Below are 18,271 nucleotides of genomic sequence, written 5' to 3' on the forward strand. Positions count from 1 at the left end.
GCCAGTTTCTCCAAGGTCTGAGCAGCTACTTGGGACTCATTACTTTCGGTAGGATGCTTGGAAAACAAAGCCTTCCTTCTCTTTACTCCCAAACACCGACTTCCAGCCATCCGGACATCAAACAGCATCAGCAGCATCCCAGAGAAGCGGCCGAGTCTGCCTGCCACACAACCAGCAGCACCCCGGAAAACCAGCCGAGTCTGCCCGCCACACTTCTCCCGCCACCCCCTTTCCTATGAAAATGTCTTGCCTGCACTCAGCACTCAGGGAACATCGACCTCCAGCCATCTGGACATCAAACAGCATCAGCAGCATCCCGGAGAAGCAGCCGAGTCTGCCTGCCACACTTCTCCCTCTGCCTGCCACCCCCTTTCCTATGAAAATGTCTTGCCTGCACTCAGCTCCTCTGCAGTCTCCCTTCACCCATGCCAAGTATCCTTTCTCTGGCAGCTTAGAAAAGCAACCAGTAACTACGTACTGAGGTAATCTGAAGGATACAATTGCTACGTTCGTATTTATTTATCTGTTTTTAAAAGCCTTCAGTTAAATCCACCAAAAGAAAAAGGAAAGAGGAAGATCAGTTTCTCATCTGAAAAACTCTTTTCTGTCAGACAACCACTGTGCGTATACTAGTCTAAATTTACGGCATACAGGAAATTTTCCTGTGTAGTACAGACAGCTGCTATCCAAGCCATTAAGCCTCATTTTTAATTGATTTGAAAGAAGACCAGATTTTGCTACTCATTTACATGATGTAGTGATTTACTCCAGTAAGTCAATTTACTCACAGTGTAAAGTACGACTTAGGCAAATGAAGATATGAAAGGATGATTAACAGTTTGCTACTAAGAACACATTTAGGGCTAACTACTAAAACTGTTAAGCATAATGATAAAACACTCAAATGTGCCTTAAAGGCCCATTTGACTGCTTAATGAGAGCAAAAAAGTCTTGAAAAATCTGGCCACTTGCTCAGACACTTACACAGAAGCTGCTGGGTGCTGCGCTCTTCTGAAAACTTAATGTGATGTACTACAAGCCAGCCTGCGCAAGCCATGGGGAGAGGCGATTCATAGGTGTCTGACAAGGTTTCACCACGCCTACGTGACTGAAAGAGGGCACTGGTAGAGGTTCTCTCTTCTTTGACCCGTCCTGCATCCAGGGCCGACCGTCAAGTAGAAAAGGCTGGCTGCCTCCCCTCTGAAACTGTGCTCTTTGTCAAAACAAAATGGCTTACCCTGTGACGCCGGATCAAGAGTGCAAACCTGCAAACAGTGGGATAACCAGAAATACTGCTAACAAATCCTTGTGTCTCTTCACTGCTTTACAAAAGCATTTCGTTCATATCAAACTCTGCTCTTCTCTCATGGCAAAGTACACGCACAGGCAACGAGCACTCTGGCAGGATCAGAAATTTAGGGAGATTCTCTGTTAATGTCATGATGGTGGCAACACTAACCTTAGTAACAGCAAGAGATGGCAGAAAGTGTACAGCCCTTGGGGCAAGATATCAACAAGACAAAGAGAGATGGTATTTTCCGCTCTGGTAATACAGCTGGTTCTCCTCTTGCATACACACGGCTGCAGCTGTAGAGCAGAAACCTTGACTTCATCTCTGCCAGCAGATTTACAGTACAGTTACAGAATAAATTCAGGTTAAGTTATGTGTGCGTCAAGCTTTAGCTAACGCACACGCCATAGTTAACTCATTCTGCTCTCTTTAACAAAGCTTTATCATACTCAGATCCACCCTAAGACTCCTAAAACCATGATAATACCCAGAACTCCTAACATTTTTCCACTGGCAAAAAGTGACATTTAATCTGTTTGACGAAACCATTTGATATATCTATTGATGTATTCCTTTGCTTGTTTTTTTCCACCTGGAAGGAGAATCCCAAAACAGTGGGTGAAAAAGGAGAAAATCTGTGCGAGAACGATGTCAACGCCGAAAAGCAGTCTGCATTTTAAAACTGGCAGCTCACTGCAGGGTGAGGCTGCTGTCTCATAAGCCAGCCACGGGGTAAGCACTGGGTACAGGGAGCGGAAAGGGAGAGAGCAGATTTAGTGCCTCATCGCTTGGCTCTCCTAAACCCTCACCCTGTGGCCTCTCCCCTTTATTTAAAAAAAAGAAGTATTTCCATGGTGGAATATTGGCCAAAGGACATGGCAAGGGATCAGCACAGAGCTACCCTTACTCACATTCTGAGACTTAAATGCTCAAGTTTCTGATAAGAAAACCCTCTCTTTGGCCTTCTCCCTCCCCTATTTTCTATTACAGTCTAAGCAAGCTGCCTCCTATCTGCGGGCTCAAATCAGCTTTTTCTAAATCCACCCAGTAGACACCTGGAAGCATCTGCACGCATCAGTGATTTCCATTTGCCAGGTATCAGATCAAAACCGGCACATCTCTGCAGAGGTTTTAAGACTTCAGAATCTAGTTAATAGTCAGGAGACTACTGCCTGATTTTTCGGATACGAGAGTCTTCCATGCAGTTCACGGGTCTTGGTGTTCAGCTCTTTTGACAGTTCAACATTTAGCTTAAGATTCCCGGCTGTGGAACAACAGACCTAAACTGAAATTTGAAAAGTTTGACGACAATTAAGTTTACTGACTTCTCTACAGAAAGGTGGAGTTTTTATTCTCTGTAATGCTACCAAATGTCTGAATGTTACAGTCACAGTAAATTGAGCAAAATGCAACGCTCTGGCTATCAGCAATTTCAAGTGCAAGGCCATTTAATTCCTTTGAGATGGGAGAGAAAAGCAGCACATGTACTTCATACACATGGTGGAAATCCATAAAAGAACAAGGAGGTTACTGCAACAATTACTTTTGGTGGTTCTCCTGGGTGCTGACTATTTTAGGATCACATTTCAAACTAATTTTAATGTGTTCCCTGTTTACATGGAAGCGTGTAGCTAACAGCTGCTAATACAGAAAAGCATAAAAAGATTTATTGGTACGTATGTAGAGCTCTTACGACCTGGAGAACGCAGACTGCTAGTATTTTCATTTTTCTTTTTGGCTTTTTCATTTCAAACATGACTACTGCTAAGGCAACCAAACACGGGCCAACAGCTTAAGAACATTCTTCCCAGTTTTGCCCTTAGCTAACTGTGAGACCTTGGTCCGCCCAAGCTAGGGTGACATGGTCAGAAGTGACAGAGAAGCCCCAGTATTGTAAGAAAGGCTCTTAAGTCACTCTGCTGATAGGAACTGAGATACTAATCACCCCGCTGCAAAATGAGGATCCCACCTACCTGTTCTGCACGCTGTAAGGCTTCGTTACTGTTCATCCAGCACTTACAAAGACACTTTAAAGCTCCCGGGTATTACTGTTTAAAACATAAAGCAAGACTTTTCACTAGACACTTAAAGAACTGCTGTAAATCCACCTTACATCTTCTCCAAGGCACTGTACCTCAGTGGAGAAATTATCTGCTACAATTTAAGCACTGAATTCTTATCCTGTTAAGAGTGTACTTTCATCAACGACAATTTAAGGGGCTTTTTCCTTACAAGTACTAATATAATTAACAGTATAAATAATGAAATACTGTGCACGGAGCACTTTGAAGACAGAAAGCACTCCTTAATTGCCAAGTAGTGCCATTGTAATTTATTAATTCTTTGGATTTCCCTACATCAAAAGAAGAAATGATACCTAATTCAACTGAATTTTAAAACACCATGCTGCAAAAAGAGATATCTACATTACTTGGTCAGTTTGCGGAACAGAGGCCAACAAGAAAGATATGCTCAGAAACCTTTAGAGCTTGCAGGCACCCAGACACAAGACAAAATAAAATAAAACCCAAGACACAGGAGCACAGCGCAAGCACGTACTGGGTTTGGAGAATACCGATGAGGATTTAGAAAAAGGCAGGAGAGAGAGCAAAAGAGCTGCACATTGAGAAAAGGCTAAGAAGAAAATGAGGCAAGAAAGCAACCAGCGGTAAAAGCAAAGGAGGGCTGAAGCAAAGAATAAGCTAAAGAGACAAAGAGCAGACACAGCGCGGAAGCGGGAGCCCAGAGCAGCTGTGAGCACTCGTGGTTTGCTGTTGCCACACTGTCATATTAACCGGAGCACAGAAAGACCTAAATCTCTTTGACCGTGGCTTTTTCAGCTGGCTATCATAACTTCATACGGCTGCTGCACCTGTTCTTCCTCTACCTCGGAAAAAAAAAAAAAAGCCCAACAAATCAAAAATAATCGGAGTCTGCTATTAATACGCAAAAAGCTTCAGTAATTTGATCAGATGCCGCTTAACATGGGATATCATCACACTAGATAACAATCCGTGCTCTATTCTGGTGCAGTGACTGTGGAAATAAGAAGCCTACAACAGTTGGTTTGTGTCCTCCCCACAGCCGCCTTTCCATTTCTTACAGCTTCATGAAAATATTCAGTCAATCCATAAAATGTCACTGGATGCTGGACCGTCCTCTGTAGCACGCCAGACTTGTAAAGCCCGTCATCTGGTTGGCGGTATTGCTGCAATTACTAAGCAGGGCAAAAACAGCAGTCTACAGCTGAAGCCTTAATATTAGCCAGGAATCAAGCTTGAAATTTTTACCGTCATGTCAAGAACAAGGTGGTTGTTATTGCTTATCATGTACCCTACTAATTACCTTTCCTGCTTTTACGAGAAACCAGTAAAACTCATGCCATTAACTTTCAAAGGGGCTGCTCTGTCCCCAGGGCCGCCAGATGCATGTGAGAGTGGCACTCTCGCTTTGGGGAGTGGGGAGGACACACCACGGGGAGAAGGGCTGCCGCTCCGCTGGGAGCGATGCACCAACAGAGCACCCAGCCCGAGCGCTCCCCGACATGAGCGCCGGGTTGGATTTACTTCACAAGTCGTCCTCCAATGGAGACAACTGAGGAAAGGCAGGTATCGTGTGTTCCGGAGGAGGAATACCAGGCTGCTTTGTTGAAATCGTAGGCTGAGCCCAGAGCAATTACGCTTTTGGTAACAATTACCAGCATCACCCACCAGCTGCCAAGTGAGGAGACTTGGCAGCTCAGTAACACTGCTTTCATTTATCATTTCCGCTCCACAATCAGTTGACAGCACCAGGCAATTGGCAGAATAAACCCAAACATAAGGGAAGCTGAGAGCGCGCTACGTGGTCTGTGGGGATATCCATTAGTGGAGCAATGAAGAGATGAAAGTAATTCAGAGACACATAAAGGATTCCTGGTGTCCATTCGGGTTTAGACTTTATATTTTATCTTTTGCAACAGGGAGCTGTGGCTGCCACCAAGTATGTTTTCAAACCTGCTGTGTGTTCACATATAATAAAAACCCCTCAAAAATGGGCTTTTAATGGGCTTATTCCAGCATGCCCACAAGCAGAACAACATAGGAACGGCTCGATCTCTGAAACCAAATAGAAATTCAGCTCATCTCAGTGGAAACAGTTTTAGCCCTACACTTCCAGGAGAGAACAGAGCAGCCAAGGCAGAGCGTACGGCTTGATTAACAACACATTAACACATTGTTTCAGGAATGGGGAACTGTTTTTCCATCTATAAAAGGACGTGGTGAACAACTAATAGTAAAAACAATTACTAGAAGGGAAGGGGTTGCAATTTTAACACCACTGCACGCAGTGAGAGCAAAGATGCATCTCACCCAGGAGCTTGCTTTTGAAAAAAGCCAAAATCAGACAGCTGAGAATACAAATACAGAAAATGATACTTCTTCCAAAAACACCACCCACGCAGCTTACAGTTCAGTGACTTTCCAAGTCAGAAGCCATGTTTCCGCATTTAGTAATTCTCATGGCTTTCTCCTCTGTGAATTTGTCCAGTCTTCCCTTGAACTCATGTAAACTGTAAGCACTGACATCTTACAGCAAGGTTTTAGCGCTTTATCACACACGGAGCAGAAAAAAACCATCTCCCTTGTGGAAAACTAAAGCCTGCACCGTGCTGTTATGAAAAAGGCACAAAAACGGGGGTCAGGAGAATAAATGGTACGGTAACACACACTGGATCCTTGCAGAGAACAGGGATTTTCCCCGGTTGGCAGCTTAGGGTAGGAGGGGAGCAAAAAAAGAGAAGAAAGAGAAAAACCTAGAAGACCTACACTCAATTCCTGTTTCTGCAGATGACTACTGCGATCTCAGGCAAGATGTTTCAGTGCTTGCACTGCCCTTCCTGTCCTGCGTCTGCCCGGACTGCAAATTTACTGGCATTGGGACCAGCCCTTCTTACACCCTTCTCCAGCATCTGGCATCGTGTGCTCTGATCTTAAGGCCTGAAAAGCAGCTGATGCCACGGTGGCTCAACTGAGCCAGCCAAGAAATGGCAGTGCTGCTGATCCACGCCTGATCCCGCTGATGCCATCGGGCCATGAACAAACCTCTCGCGCACATGCCTTGGCTGCAATAAGCTTGGAAAGGGCACACAGGGGAGATGATCATTAAACAAGAAAGTGTTTTTTTCCTTCCACTTTCTTTTGCTGCCAAATTGTGTGTTAAGTTTGATGAACCGCACACACCAGCAATTCTCCTTAGCATCCAGAAAAACATTTGCGTTCCTCCTGCTGTTTTTTTTCCCCTTTACTCGAACAGTTCCTAACCTGCCACCTGGCAAATTTCAAACGTCCTCCCCAAAAATGACTTCTGAACGGACATCAAACCCAGAGTGTTTGATTGAACGGCTGCTGAAAAGAAGGGAGGTAAGGGATTGATTTAACCTAAACTTGATCACGGCTTTAATTACAGCATTTATTACCATATAATGGCTATCTCTGGAGCAGCAGGAGTCAGAGTCTCCACTGTGCGACACTCCAGTGTACATGCAAAGCAGGCAGGTGTACCTAAGAGTCCAAGAGCACCAAGGAGGCCTCCTCAAAATGGTGCTGTTTATTTGGGAATTGAACCTGAGAAAGCTGCCAGGACTTTAGCAGTCAACATCAAACACTGAAGGCTGCAGAACTGAAGGCAACCGCTGTCAGCTAGAGTGCACAGAACCACAGCCTGAAAAAAAATAATCACAGATTTGAAATTGGCCATTAAACTGACTTAATCCAGTGCATATATTACAAAGGATTCCCTGCAGAGCACAGCCTGCCTATACCCTCTAGGAAACACTGCTGGCCTTTTGAGCTTTTTTTTTACATTTTCAAGAGGAGGAAGGAATATCCTCGGTAGTCCCAACACAGATATGTCAAATGATGAAGTAATATTGCCAGCAGGTTGTATAATTTCAAATTCATCCTGTCGTGCTGCTGAAATGCAGGCTATGTTGGGCCAAATGCTTTCATGTTAACTGTATCTAACCAGGGCAGAATGAACAAGACAAGCTAAGCCTTTTATCCCATTTCTAACAAAAAAACATCAGGGCATGAAAATCACTGCAACTCAGCCAGCTGATTCAGCAAAGAAAGAAAATTTCCTTCAATAAAAGCCATTTGCAACAGGCCTTCGGAAGTACTGTACCGGATGAAACGTAACTCTATTTCTACTTCTTGAAGGCAATAATACACTCTAGAGCAATTTTGCAAGCCACTTTAGCAAATATATAGGTATCTCCAATTCCAAGCTAGATATTTAGGAGGTAGCCTTTCAAAGTGCAAAGCAAGGAATCATGCGCCTCGAATCCTACTATTGTTACTGTGGATCCAAGCACAGTAATCTCTCATACAGCTCCCAGAAAATACAGCCCTTTACGTCCCCATCTTCAATCTCAGCTCCCTGTGCAGTAGATTAATAAACTGGTTCTCTCCTTCCTTCAAAGGGGGAAGGGAACCCCTGCAAAAGTCCTGCAGAGTCATTAATCTTTGTGAACAAAGACTTCATTACTGAACAAAAATGATTAGGAAAGGCCTGTAGAAAAAGGGATTTCGCAGGCTGTCTTAATGTCCTCTAGTATTGTTTCAAGAGCCTCTGGTTCACCGGTAGCTGTCAAGATTTAACAAGGTGGTAATTTTATGACCAAACAAATTGAAATTAATGGCAGCAAAAGGTATGTAACAGCTTAGTATTTTACTTGAATACACGGGCTCCGTGTTGCCTTCTGTTACAAATGATTAAATTAATTGACTTTGGCACATAGAAATTACAGGCTTGAAAACAAAATTAGGCTTAAAATATCCTGAAAAGGGCAAAGATGATATATGCATTTGTGTGCTTCTTTTAAGGAAAGAGGTCTCTGTGACTGTTTTTGATAGGTTAGATGTAATAAAAGACAGTTTTTTAAACGCTTCATACCATCCATCTTCTGCCTTATTTCCTCTCTATTTTATAACAAACTTTCTGTAAAGCAGTGTTTAGCATTCCTCCTCCCCATGTGTTAATCAGGTAACACAAAGAGGCTTTTCTTCCTGTCTGCGCCCCAAAAGGGGGGACTATCTTGAGGAACTCACCTTTGATGAACCAAAATACAGTAATAACTGGATTCACAATAGCAACAGATAGCGTGTGTAAAGAACACACACAGCACTCTATTAAATACGACTGCCCAGCTCCTGAAGGACAGGTGGAAAAAGTTCATTTGCAGAAGTGATTGGCACAGACGCATGAACACAATCAGCGTGTCTGGCAAGAAAGGGGGAATTTCAATCAGTTGGTTCAACAACAGTATTTGCATTGAAGGGTAGTGTCGGTAGAAGGCTGCAGCAGCAGGTATAGCAGCAGAACAGATCTCAAGGCCCTGGCAAATGGAGAAGTACAGTTTTCCCAAAAGGTCAGTCTAAGCATCCTACAGTGAAAGAAGTCCCTCTATTAAGCGATTAGAAGGAAAGGGAACAGATGCTGGAAGGAAATATCGGGGTGGATGGGGGTACTACCTTGTGACAGGTTGGTATCACACCTGAAAAACAGCAACTGCTACAGCAGTACATTTTTTCTTATTACCATTTGACTTAGGGATTACATCTGTCCAGTCATTATCTGCATTATCAGCACATTTGACTGTCTGGACAGTGTGCAGAAAAACGTAACACGCAACCATTTCACCTTGAAATATGCCAGAACTGGCTTTCTTTCCTGGCTGACTTAAAAAACAAACGACAACAGAAAACCCAGGTAGTGACAAATATTTTTAAAAACCAAAACCTCCCACTGTAATTTCAGATTGTAACTCCCAGCCAGATTACTGCTGGACGAGTAGGGAAGACACAAAGAAAGACTCTCCTGTGCTCATCCCTCCATCTGTGTACACCACAATGAAAGTAATAATCTCCTCTAGCACACTCACTACCTAAAGAAAAAATTACATGTGCCTATAATTGTAGTTTTAACTGTTTCCAAGACATGCACTGGGACGGCGATTGATTATCAGGACAGATCAAGAGTGACAGCATGGGAGGAAGGAGAGTAGAAGCAGTTGAGTTAAGTAACGTGGTCCTTACTGTTCACTGGGTCACACATGCTCTAAAAATGATGATTTTTTTTATGGTGACAACAAAGTGTACCCCACGCAAAACAAGCTGAGGAGAGTTACAGATAATTATCTCTCGCTCTGTGAAAGAAGGCACTCCTCGGGTATAAGGCTACGCTGTCTGTTTTGTTGTCTTCATTGCCTCCACACACATCTCCGTTAACAGGAGTTTTTGCTACTGAACTGTATAAGATGAGATCAGGCCCTGCTCAGGGAACTGTTTAATGCATGTTTTTATTCTCTCTAGATTCTTTCCCTCCTCTTCATTGATTATTCGTTTTTTATGAACTTTTCTTTCTTTATTGCCCCATTAAATAACAAGAGCACAGGCTTGCACGCACAGCTAGCTGGAGCTAGAAAGATGACCACCACCTGGTACGCTGCCTTGCTCAGTGACAGCCTGACTAATGAGCAAGATGTCACTTGTCCTGAGAAAAGCCACCGCCAAGCATCCACAATGAGATCTTTCATTGAAGCTAATACTAAACAAAAGCAAAATCCCTCGTTTTGATGGAGGGCATATTCAGCAGCAGAGTGCACAACGGCATTGCTCTACAACAGTACATGACAGGCTCAGAAGTCAATGAGAAACAGCTGAAAACAGGAAACAGTGAAGGCAGAAAAAGGGGGATGGGGACAAATACATCCTTGAAGAACCAAGGGCAATTGCTCCTGTAAGCAACCGGTCACCAATTGCGACAGGGATTCTTAGAAAGAAACATGCAAACCTTGCTGTGATGCAGGGAAGTATGTCCGCTTCGCTGCACTTTCATCCTGAAATGATGATTTCTCAACAGGACAAGAACCACCTTTCCATACCTCAGCTGGGCACTCAGCACTGCTGTACTCCAGCCCAACAGACTACTGGCGGCAAGCCCAGATTTGTTCTTCATTAAGGTTATGAACCCATCCACATCCAATGCCAAGTATGCTTTTTTTAACAACAAACCTGTAAGCTATGCAATGCCAAAATCGCCATCCATCAGTTTTTTCCCTAAAATAAATCAAGAGAGACTGACTCACAGTACTGAAAACACTGACAAGATAGGCCAGATCTGGTCTACACCCTCAACTGCAGGTTGGCACCAGGTAGTTAGCATCAGAAAACGCAACAAAGGTTCAAGAGGAGCGAGCAGGTTGAGGGAGCAGAGGCAAAAACTGCTGGAGAACACGTGCGGAGGAGCAGTCTTTGCCAGCGGGTGCAGCGGGGGGCAAGAAATAACTACAGGGCTGGAAAGGGTGGTCAGATGAATCATGAGCCATTGCTTTTCGGGGAGGTAGGGGTAAGAAACAGTTGCGTAAGGCATTTAAACTCCCTCTTGTGAGACAGATAAGAGAAAAGCACAAAACAGGGCACGGTCGGTCTCAGCAGAAGTACCGTTGTGTTAATTAGCATGATTGGCCATCAGCCAGAAATAAATCATATTATCCATTGATAAGTGGCAGCATTTGGCAGGAAATAAACTGCAGACGTCTTCGGGCTCGTGCTGGAACAGTTCATTTTGCTTTCATTATTCAGAAGCGCTGCATAAAAGGTCATGGCAAAAAAAAATATTTATTTAAAATTAAAGACCTATAATCCCACCTAAAGTATATTTATTTTTTCAATGCATGAGAATGTGTAACACCATGCTTCTATGAACTGCTCTTCCAATATAATGCCAGGGAGATGTCAGGAGTTGCTCTGAAAATAAATACAATCCATACTTTGCACATCTCCAATTTGCCCCCTTGACTACAGTTTTTCTCTACAGAAAACCAATTTTACAAAACTTGACTGTCCAGAATAGAAGCAAGCTAAGGGACAAAGTTTACCGTAACGTCTACAGCTCACGCACATGAATTTTTCTCTCTCACCCCCTTCTCAGTACTTAACATCTTGGTCAGAATAAATCTGTGGTAAAAGCTTGGGAACAATTTCTATGGCAAGCCCATAATGGTGACTGGAGCAGTAAGGGTAAGAAAGAGCACATGCATAAGCATTTATTTAGACTCTTGAAAACAGACCAGGTGGTCCTTAAATCTCTCCAATGCTCATGGTTTAAAAAAGGGACAGTTTTATATCAAAGCACTGTATTCCTTCACCATAGTGCTGTCTTAATCGACAAGAGCTGCTCTATGAAATATTTAGCAGAGGCAAAACATGCATCCCTTAAGTTCAGGCTGAAGAAGAAAATGCATCTTCCCTCCATCCTCAGGCATGCAAGAATGGGCTGAGTATTATCGAAAACAACACCTAACAATTTGCTTTTGTTAACCATTTTAATTCTGTTTCCTTAATAAGCTTAAATGAATGCTTGCTAATGTGTTTTTCAAAGCACATCTCTTGGGTATATAAAGCCTCAGGCATCAATGTCCACACACATTCAGAGACCGGAGACTAACAGAGAGCTTTCACCACATCACGCTCGGTGCTGCCATGGATATTTGCCAGTCTGAAGATTGCTCACTGACAGGGTGTGAGCTAATTCTTGTCGTGCTACTTCACGCTTGGCTAGAAATAATTGCTGCCTCATTACAAATTTAATAATGACACTGTGATATGGTATAACTCTTCTTTGCAATTTTCCTCTCTTCCATTTTTTCTTTTTTTTTCTTCTTAAAGAAGATATGAAACAGATTAACTGTTACAGAGGCCAGGTATTTTTAATTAATTTTTTCCCTCGAAGAAGGAAATCCCATTTTTCAAGATTTCGCTCAGTTGCATTTTACAGGCCTTAGGAAACACCTCCACAACGCTTTTAACTCCAGGTTCCTGCAGGATCCTGATAAGGTTTTTAGTTTTCCTTCATCTGCATCTACTTTGAGAAAGTCTGGGAAAAATCCCACACTTGATGTCTGTCTATACCCTGAATGATTCACAGCTTCCCTGAAGAATGAAGAGATTTAGGAAAAGTGACACAAGAAACCCTCTTTAGGGAACTGTCCTCTCTACCGAATGGGTTAGGAATGAAAATCACAGCATGGACAGTGCATTTCCCATTCCTCTCTCACCTATCCACCTGCTCACAGGGAGGAGTAGAGTCCGGAGTCGCAATGAAGACAGCTGTAGGGAGAGCGGGGCATTAAATCTACCTTGCACCTCTACCACAGCCAACCATAGGCCGTGAGGGGGTCACAAAGCAGAACAGCTATCACGCTCATCCTTTTCTCGGTGCAGGGAAAGATACGATCCTGCAGGTAAACACACACACTGCCAAAACCGACAAAGCTGCTGAGAAAAGGTTATGGTGGGTAGATGCTTTCAAGACTCACGACAAAACTGGGCTTATCCACTTGCTGCACAGATGACTGCCCCAGCATTTTGTTTACCTTGCCATTACTCAGACACTCAGAATAAGAAATCTGGAAGTATCAGCCCAATACACATTAAAAAAACCTATTTGCATTTTTTTGTGTCTCTCCTTCGAGTTCAGGCCAGTTTCTTCCTGATCCAAGTTTCTGCTAACTGATTAGCGCAGAGCAGCCAAGCAGTAACGCTATAACAGGGCGTGCATCGTCTGTTCCTAGGCACACTGTCAAGCAACTGTCAGGAGGCAAAAACTACTGTCCTCACCAAACAGGCGAAATGGCTTGGCTGGCTGATGGGTGCAACGTGGTCTGGAAAAGAGTAAGTTTTTAAGAAGGCTTAGTCGTCCAACATCATCAGCTGCAAATGAAATACAGAGAACCAAATCAAACCAGAGGTCAGCCCAACTCAGAGAGAGCAAACAGCACCAGATGGTCCAAAGGTAGAGCACAAGCAACCCTGCAGCAAGTAGACATCTGCCTCTCACAACGGCCCACTTGGGTGTCTAGTAGCCCAAGATGGCATTAAACCCACAGGTATGAGATTTCATAGCCCTTAAGAAGTTTGATCAGCACTAGCTGCAGTAGCTCACGAGCCACATAAAATATCTGACCCCCTTCTGGAATCCCAGCACATGGTCAGCTTCAAAGACTTCCTACAGCAATGACTTCTATCCAGCGGTGAGAGATACACACCGGGTGAACGCGGCACTATTCCTTTGTAATCTGAGTACACATTGTTTTCTGGAGGCTCTTAAGTACTCTCTGAATAAAGCGTACCTTGAAAAACACTCTGGGTTTAACTGTTGTCCTGGCCAGTCGGAGCTACAGTGGGAGGGAGGAGAAGTTCCCCAGTCACACAGCTGTAAGTCTTGAGAGATTATTTCACACTCTTATTTCCCCATCTTCATCTTGCCCGATTCACACTGTGCCATAAATGCAGCTAATGTAATCGGCAGCCTGGAGGCTTCCTAGAGCTATAGGAATCCCACAAAAGGTATGAATGTGACCTATCTGACTGCGTGGATGAACTCAGTTATAAGGAAGAAGACCTCCAAAGGAAAAGTAGGTTAATCCTTTGCTGCACAAAACCTATTTCTAAGAACACCGCAGCGAAGCACAAAGGAACATTCCCAGAACTACAAGACCTGACAAGTACTTTCAGCAACTTGAATCACAAGCTTTGCTTCAGTGTAACCATCTCTCCCGAAGACCTTGGTGACAGGAGTTCCTACCACTAAGCCCTTGGTGCTTCCAATACTTTCACGCGTCTGTCTACGTGTTACTTGCCATGCTTTTCAAATCAGCAGCATGTAAATAAAGCACAACCTGACAATAAAAAAGGGTAGGGGATTTAGAAAAATATTCTATTGTATTTTTCCTTCCTCTTCTTCCCCCTTTTTTCCCCCAGCGAAGAAATAAAGCTGAACTGGGAGATGCAAGACTACTGAATTCACTTTCTTTTCTGTAGGATATTTACCTGTGGCCACCTGATAATCTGGAAGGGGAGAAATAAAACCTCAACACACAAATAAATGTTGATTTAAACTCAAAGACACCGCAGATTCACAAGCCTGTTAGACTGAATGATGTTAAACCAAAACATACTCCAAGTTTCACTAAGGTGCTCTGTAAAGACAGCGTAACAAATTACAGTTGAGAATGCAAGGAATTTGAGAAGGAAAGAAACTTATAATCAACCATCTCCACTATCATGAGACACCTGGAAGCATCTGCCATGGACTGTAATTAAGACAGGTGACATGCTGCAGAGATGATGCAGGGTATGTGCAAATGCAACATTGTTCAAGTACGCAAGTACTGTGAAAAGAATAGATGATACAACTCCAGGGAGGAATCCACATTATATTAATGATGATAGGGTTAGCTCGAGCAATAACTCTATTTTACTGCCAACACCAGAGACAAGCAAGAAGGCAAAATACCCTCTCCAGCACTGCTCTTCCACTCCTCTGCACTGCAACACTTTCAAGAGGTCTACGCACAACAGCATGATGGATTTTCCAAACACCTGCATTCGTCATTTGACTTGACCTCCATAGGCCACGTTCTTCCCTGCAACTTTAGTTAGTTTTATTTAAAAAAGAAAAAAGGAAAGTGATGCGGGTCACCGGACTGAAGCTCGCAGCCAGGCTTACTCCTTTCCTGCCTGCAGGGAAACAACCGTGACTCCCCGGTTCAGTACTGCCTGGATGCGGCACAGCTCTTGGACTGCACCAACACAAATCAGATGCTTCCCATCTTACCTCGGCACCAGAGCCAGTCCACCCCACCGTCCAGTTGGAGAAGGAGACAGCTACGGTGGTATCAGCTGTCCTCATAAGCAGTGGGCCGTTCTCATCTCCAAGTCGCATTCTCCAGATGGCCATTTTTCGTCTGAACCCAAGAAACTTTGCTTCTCGTGAGCTGCCCAGAGTAAATGAAGTAACAGTGGAAAGCACATCCCAGATCACGGCCTTGAACTTATACCTAATGCTTCCTACTCAGCGCCATGAGAAATGTTGTTTAAGGCTCTGGGAAGAAACTGCCATAATATACAGTCATGGTGAGACAGCCTGTTTTTCAGTGGCTTGGGAACATTAGGTATTTCAGTGCTCTCTTCTATACTGCAGTAAATATCGCACCTTAAATCCACCTGATAGGTGTTTAAAGTCCTGCTATTAGTTTTACTTTCAAGTTCTGGGACTTGAAGTACAGGTTTATGGATTTATTCCGCAAGCTGAGAAAGCCTGAAAGAAGCTATCGTAAACGTAGCCCTCACCAATTACCGGGCAACAGCCTAAACAAGGCAGCGTCCCTGCCATCATTCCTTTGCCAAAGAGTTCAAGCAATCTCCTCTGTCTAGCTAAAAAACCTAAAGATCACCATGTAATAACCTAGAGTCGGATTTACATTAAGTTTCTGTGCCTCCATACAAGTTTAGAATCAGCTGTGATGACACAGCACAGTTTGGCGTTAGTGGTACAAAAGGCTGTAACATACCCATCTGGCAGTGTTGACTCACCAGTTTCATTTTACGATTGTCTCATATCTGTAGGAATATATGACCGTCCTCACACAAGCACTGAAATGTTAAACAGAGCTAGTGCAGTGACAGACGAGTGGGAAGCCGTTGCATTATCACCTTCCGGGACAAACGTGTTAAAATAGCAGCTAGACCAAATGGGAATTGCACATGTGAAGCCTGAACGCAGCCATCTAGCATCCTCCCCTTGAAAACACGCACCAGGCAGCTTCAGATTGAGAAGAGACTCCTAAAAACACAGAGGGTTACCGAAAGCAAACCCGTGACTCTTCTCAACACAGCGCGCTAAAAATTCTTCAGCTTCCCTCCACCTTCAAATGGGCATCAGTCTTTTTGAAGCCTACAAAGTGTGGCCTGTAGCTGAGGGAGGATGCCTGCATGCAGTACCACTTCTTTCGGCCGATGAAAGATGGTTGATGAAAGCCTCAATAAAGCCAGGGCTCACCCTGCAAAAGCAGATTGCTCAAGAGAAATCCCCAGTTCCCCATCCCATACCAACACCCACCGGGCTGAGACATGAAGACAGCCAAGACACACTGTACTTGGAAACAGGGATCTACGGAGGGATAAAAAATTGCTTCTTATCCCATTATTAATCTGCAGAGCTTTCCCATCCCCTGAAGAGGAACAGAGAGATAAGAATTTCGGAGCCTAGCTCAGAGTGTACTTGGCTTGAAAGCAAGCCAACACACAGATTTTTTTACTACTTACCTGTATGATTAATCTGGGTACCGCTCCCACGTCTGCAGACACAGTATACCAAGACTAGAGTGCCCATGAGCTACGCGCACAAGTCGTATCGCGTCCACCCCACCCCTCCCCACCCCACAATTTGCACTGTGAAAATGAGAGTTTTATAAAATAAAAGAGTCTTCTCTCTAGGAAGAGGATTAGCTACCCCAGTATAACTTTTGTAGCAGAGTCATCCATACATTATTACAGCTGCATTTACACATTGGGTCTGCAAGCATAATGAATATATGTCATCCAGGATGCCGGGAAAGGATGGGGTTTTACTCATGTTGCCACGCTAAAGTGAACATATCTGGCTCCAAGAGCAGAAAGAAAGAAAACCTGGGGCAGAAGGACAGCAGACAGGCCCCCAGGCTCCCTGCTGGCTCTCCAAGCCATGGCCAGGGTAAAGAAAATGGACTGGCCCTTCCAGTAATCTCCTCCAGCTACGTCACCTGCTAGGAATCATCAGCACACGGTTCCCACCACACAGGAGGGGATAAGGACAGATCACACAGACTAGCCAAAAATCAGAGCCTGTTAAGAATGTTAATCCAGCCTTGCACTGTGACCCCAATAAGCCCTGCTACGCACACTCAAGGAACTGAACTGAAATTCGGTTGCCTGGCAAGGTGCTGGTTTGGAAAAAGGCAAAGTATCTTCAGAAAGTCGATAATGTCAGAAGTTATTTCAAATGCTTTGAATATGGGGGAGGGAAGCATGTTCTGCATCTTCCTGTAACGTCCTTCTTTCCTGTCATTTCTCCTTTCTTCTCCCTGCTGTTTTTCCATTTCTTATTGCCATCGTGCATTAAATTCTTAATATTCAGGCCATTTTACTTCATCTACCCTTTCCCACTTGCCCCTGCACTCACATTTTCTTGGTCGGCTCTGCTACTTTCTGTAACTTTCCAAAACTTCACCATTGTGACAAAAGGAAAATTCAAATTGTGCCATCTTGGTGCCGTCTCATTATTCAAATGTCTTCAAAATTTTCATACTACAAAGTCTCTGAATCCTTTAATTTTTAAGTTTTTAAACTTTCCCAGAACGTAAAAACACTCTGAAAGGAGATGACATTTTAGTGTTGATTTGAAATACCTCTGAGGAAAAACACAGTGAAGTACTGCAGCGAACCACCTTGTCTCATGAAAACATTTGTTTCCAAAACCTAACTGTTGAAAGGAAGATCATTTTGGACAGTGTTGTATGCAACTTTGTTAACACCTAACAATAACACAGTGGCAAAACCCTCAGTTCCTAGATTGAAATCATTCCACAATTTTGGTGCAGTCAATTATTCATTCAAATAACACAAGAAAAAAACGCAAGCAGCCTGAAGGTAACCACTACTACCACACTACCTGTCAAAGCTGGCAGCCAGGGACTCTTTCTTGATGGACCAGAATGTAAGGCAGACCCAAGTCTGTCAGTTTTCCCGACCCAAAACCCAAGGGCTGCAAGTAGTCATTGCTTTCAAATGAAGAGTCACAGCAGCCAGTGTAACACTAGAAGAAAATCTAAAGCTCAAACACGCTTAGGGTCAAAAAATAATATTATCTTTTCTCTCCAAAATGTCTCCCGTGGATGCTGTGCCCTAATTTTTAGCTGGTCACACGTCCCATCCCAAGAGCTGAGATTTTGATTTCAGCAATGCCAATGTAATGTAAAACAACTTTAATATTTCAGATGGATGTGTCTGGCAAGTCCCTTCCTTCCAGATGTCATTTAAATTTTACAGAGAGACATAAGAAAAGTGATTTATGCAAGATGGAAGTCCCAGGAGGAGCAGCCTGTCACACACAATA

The 18,271-nt window shown here is 43.7% G+C and overlaps 1 protein-coding gene across 1 annotated transcript in view; it reads right to left on the bottom strand.

Annotated features, from left to right (window-relative positions):
* Positions 1-15,076, bottom strand: part of FRAS1 (Fraser extracellular matrix complex subunit 1) — a 132,631-nt gene extending 117,555 nt beyond the window's left edge. Inside the window, 1 exon segment of the mRNA XM_009288822.1 lies at positions 14,954-15,076. Coding sequence (XP_009287097.1) covers positions 14,954-15,076 — 123 coding nt within the window.
* Between the last annotated feature and the right edge of the window lie 3,195 nt (positions 15,077-18,271).

This window comes from Aptenodytes forsteri, unplaced genomic scaffold (assembly GCF_000699145.1).
Source record: "Aptenodytes forsteri isolate BGI_AS27 unplaced genomic scaffold, ASM69914v1 Scaffold221, whole genome shotgun sequence".
Taxonomy (NCBI): Eukaryota; Metazoa; Chordata; class Aves; order Sphenisciformes; family Spheniscidae; genus Aptenodytes; species Aptenodytes forsteri.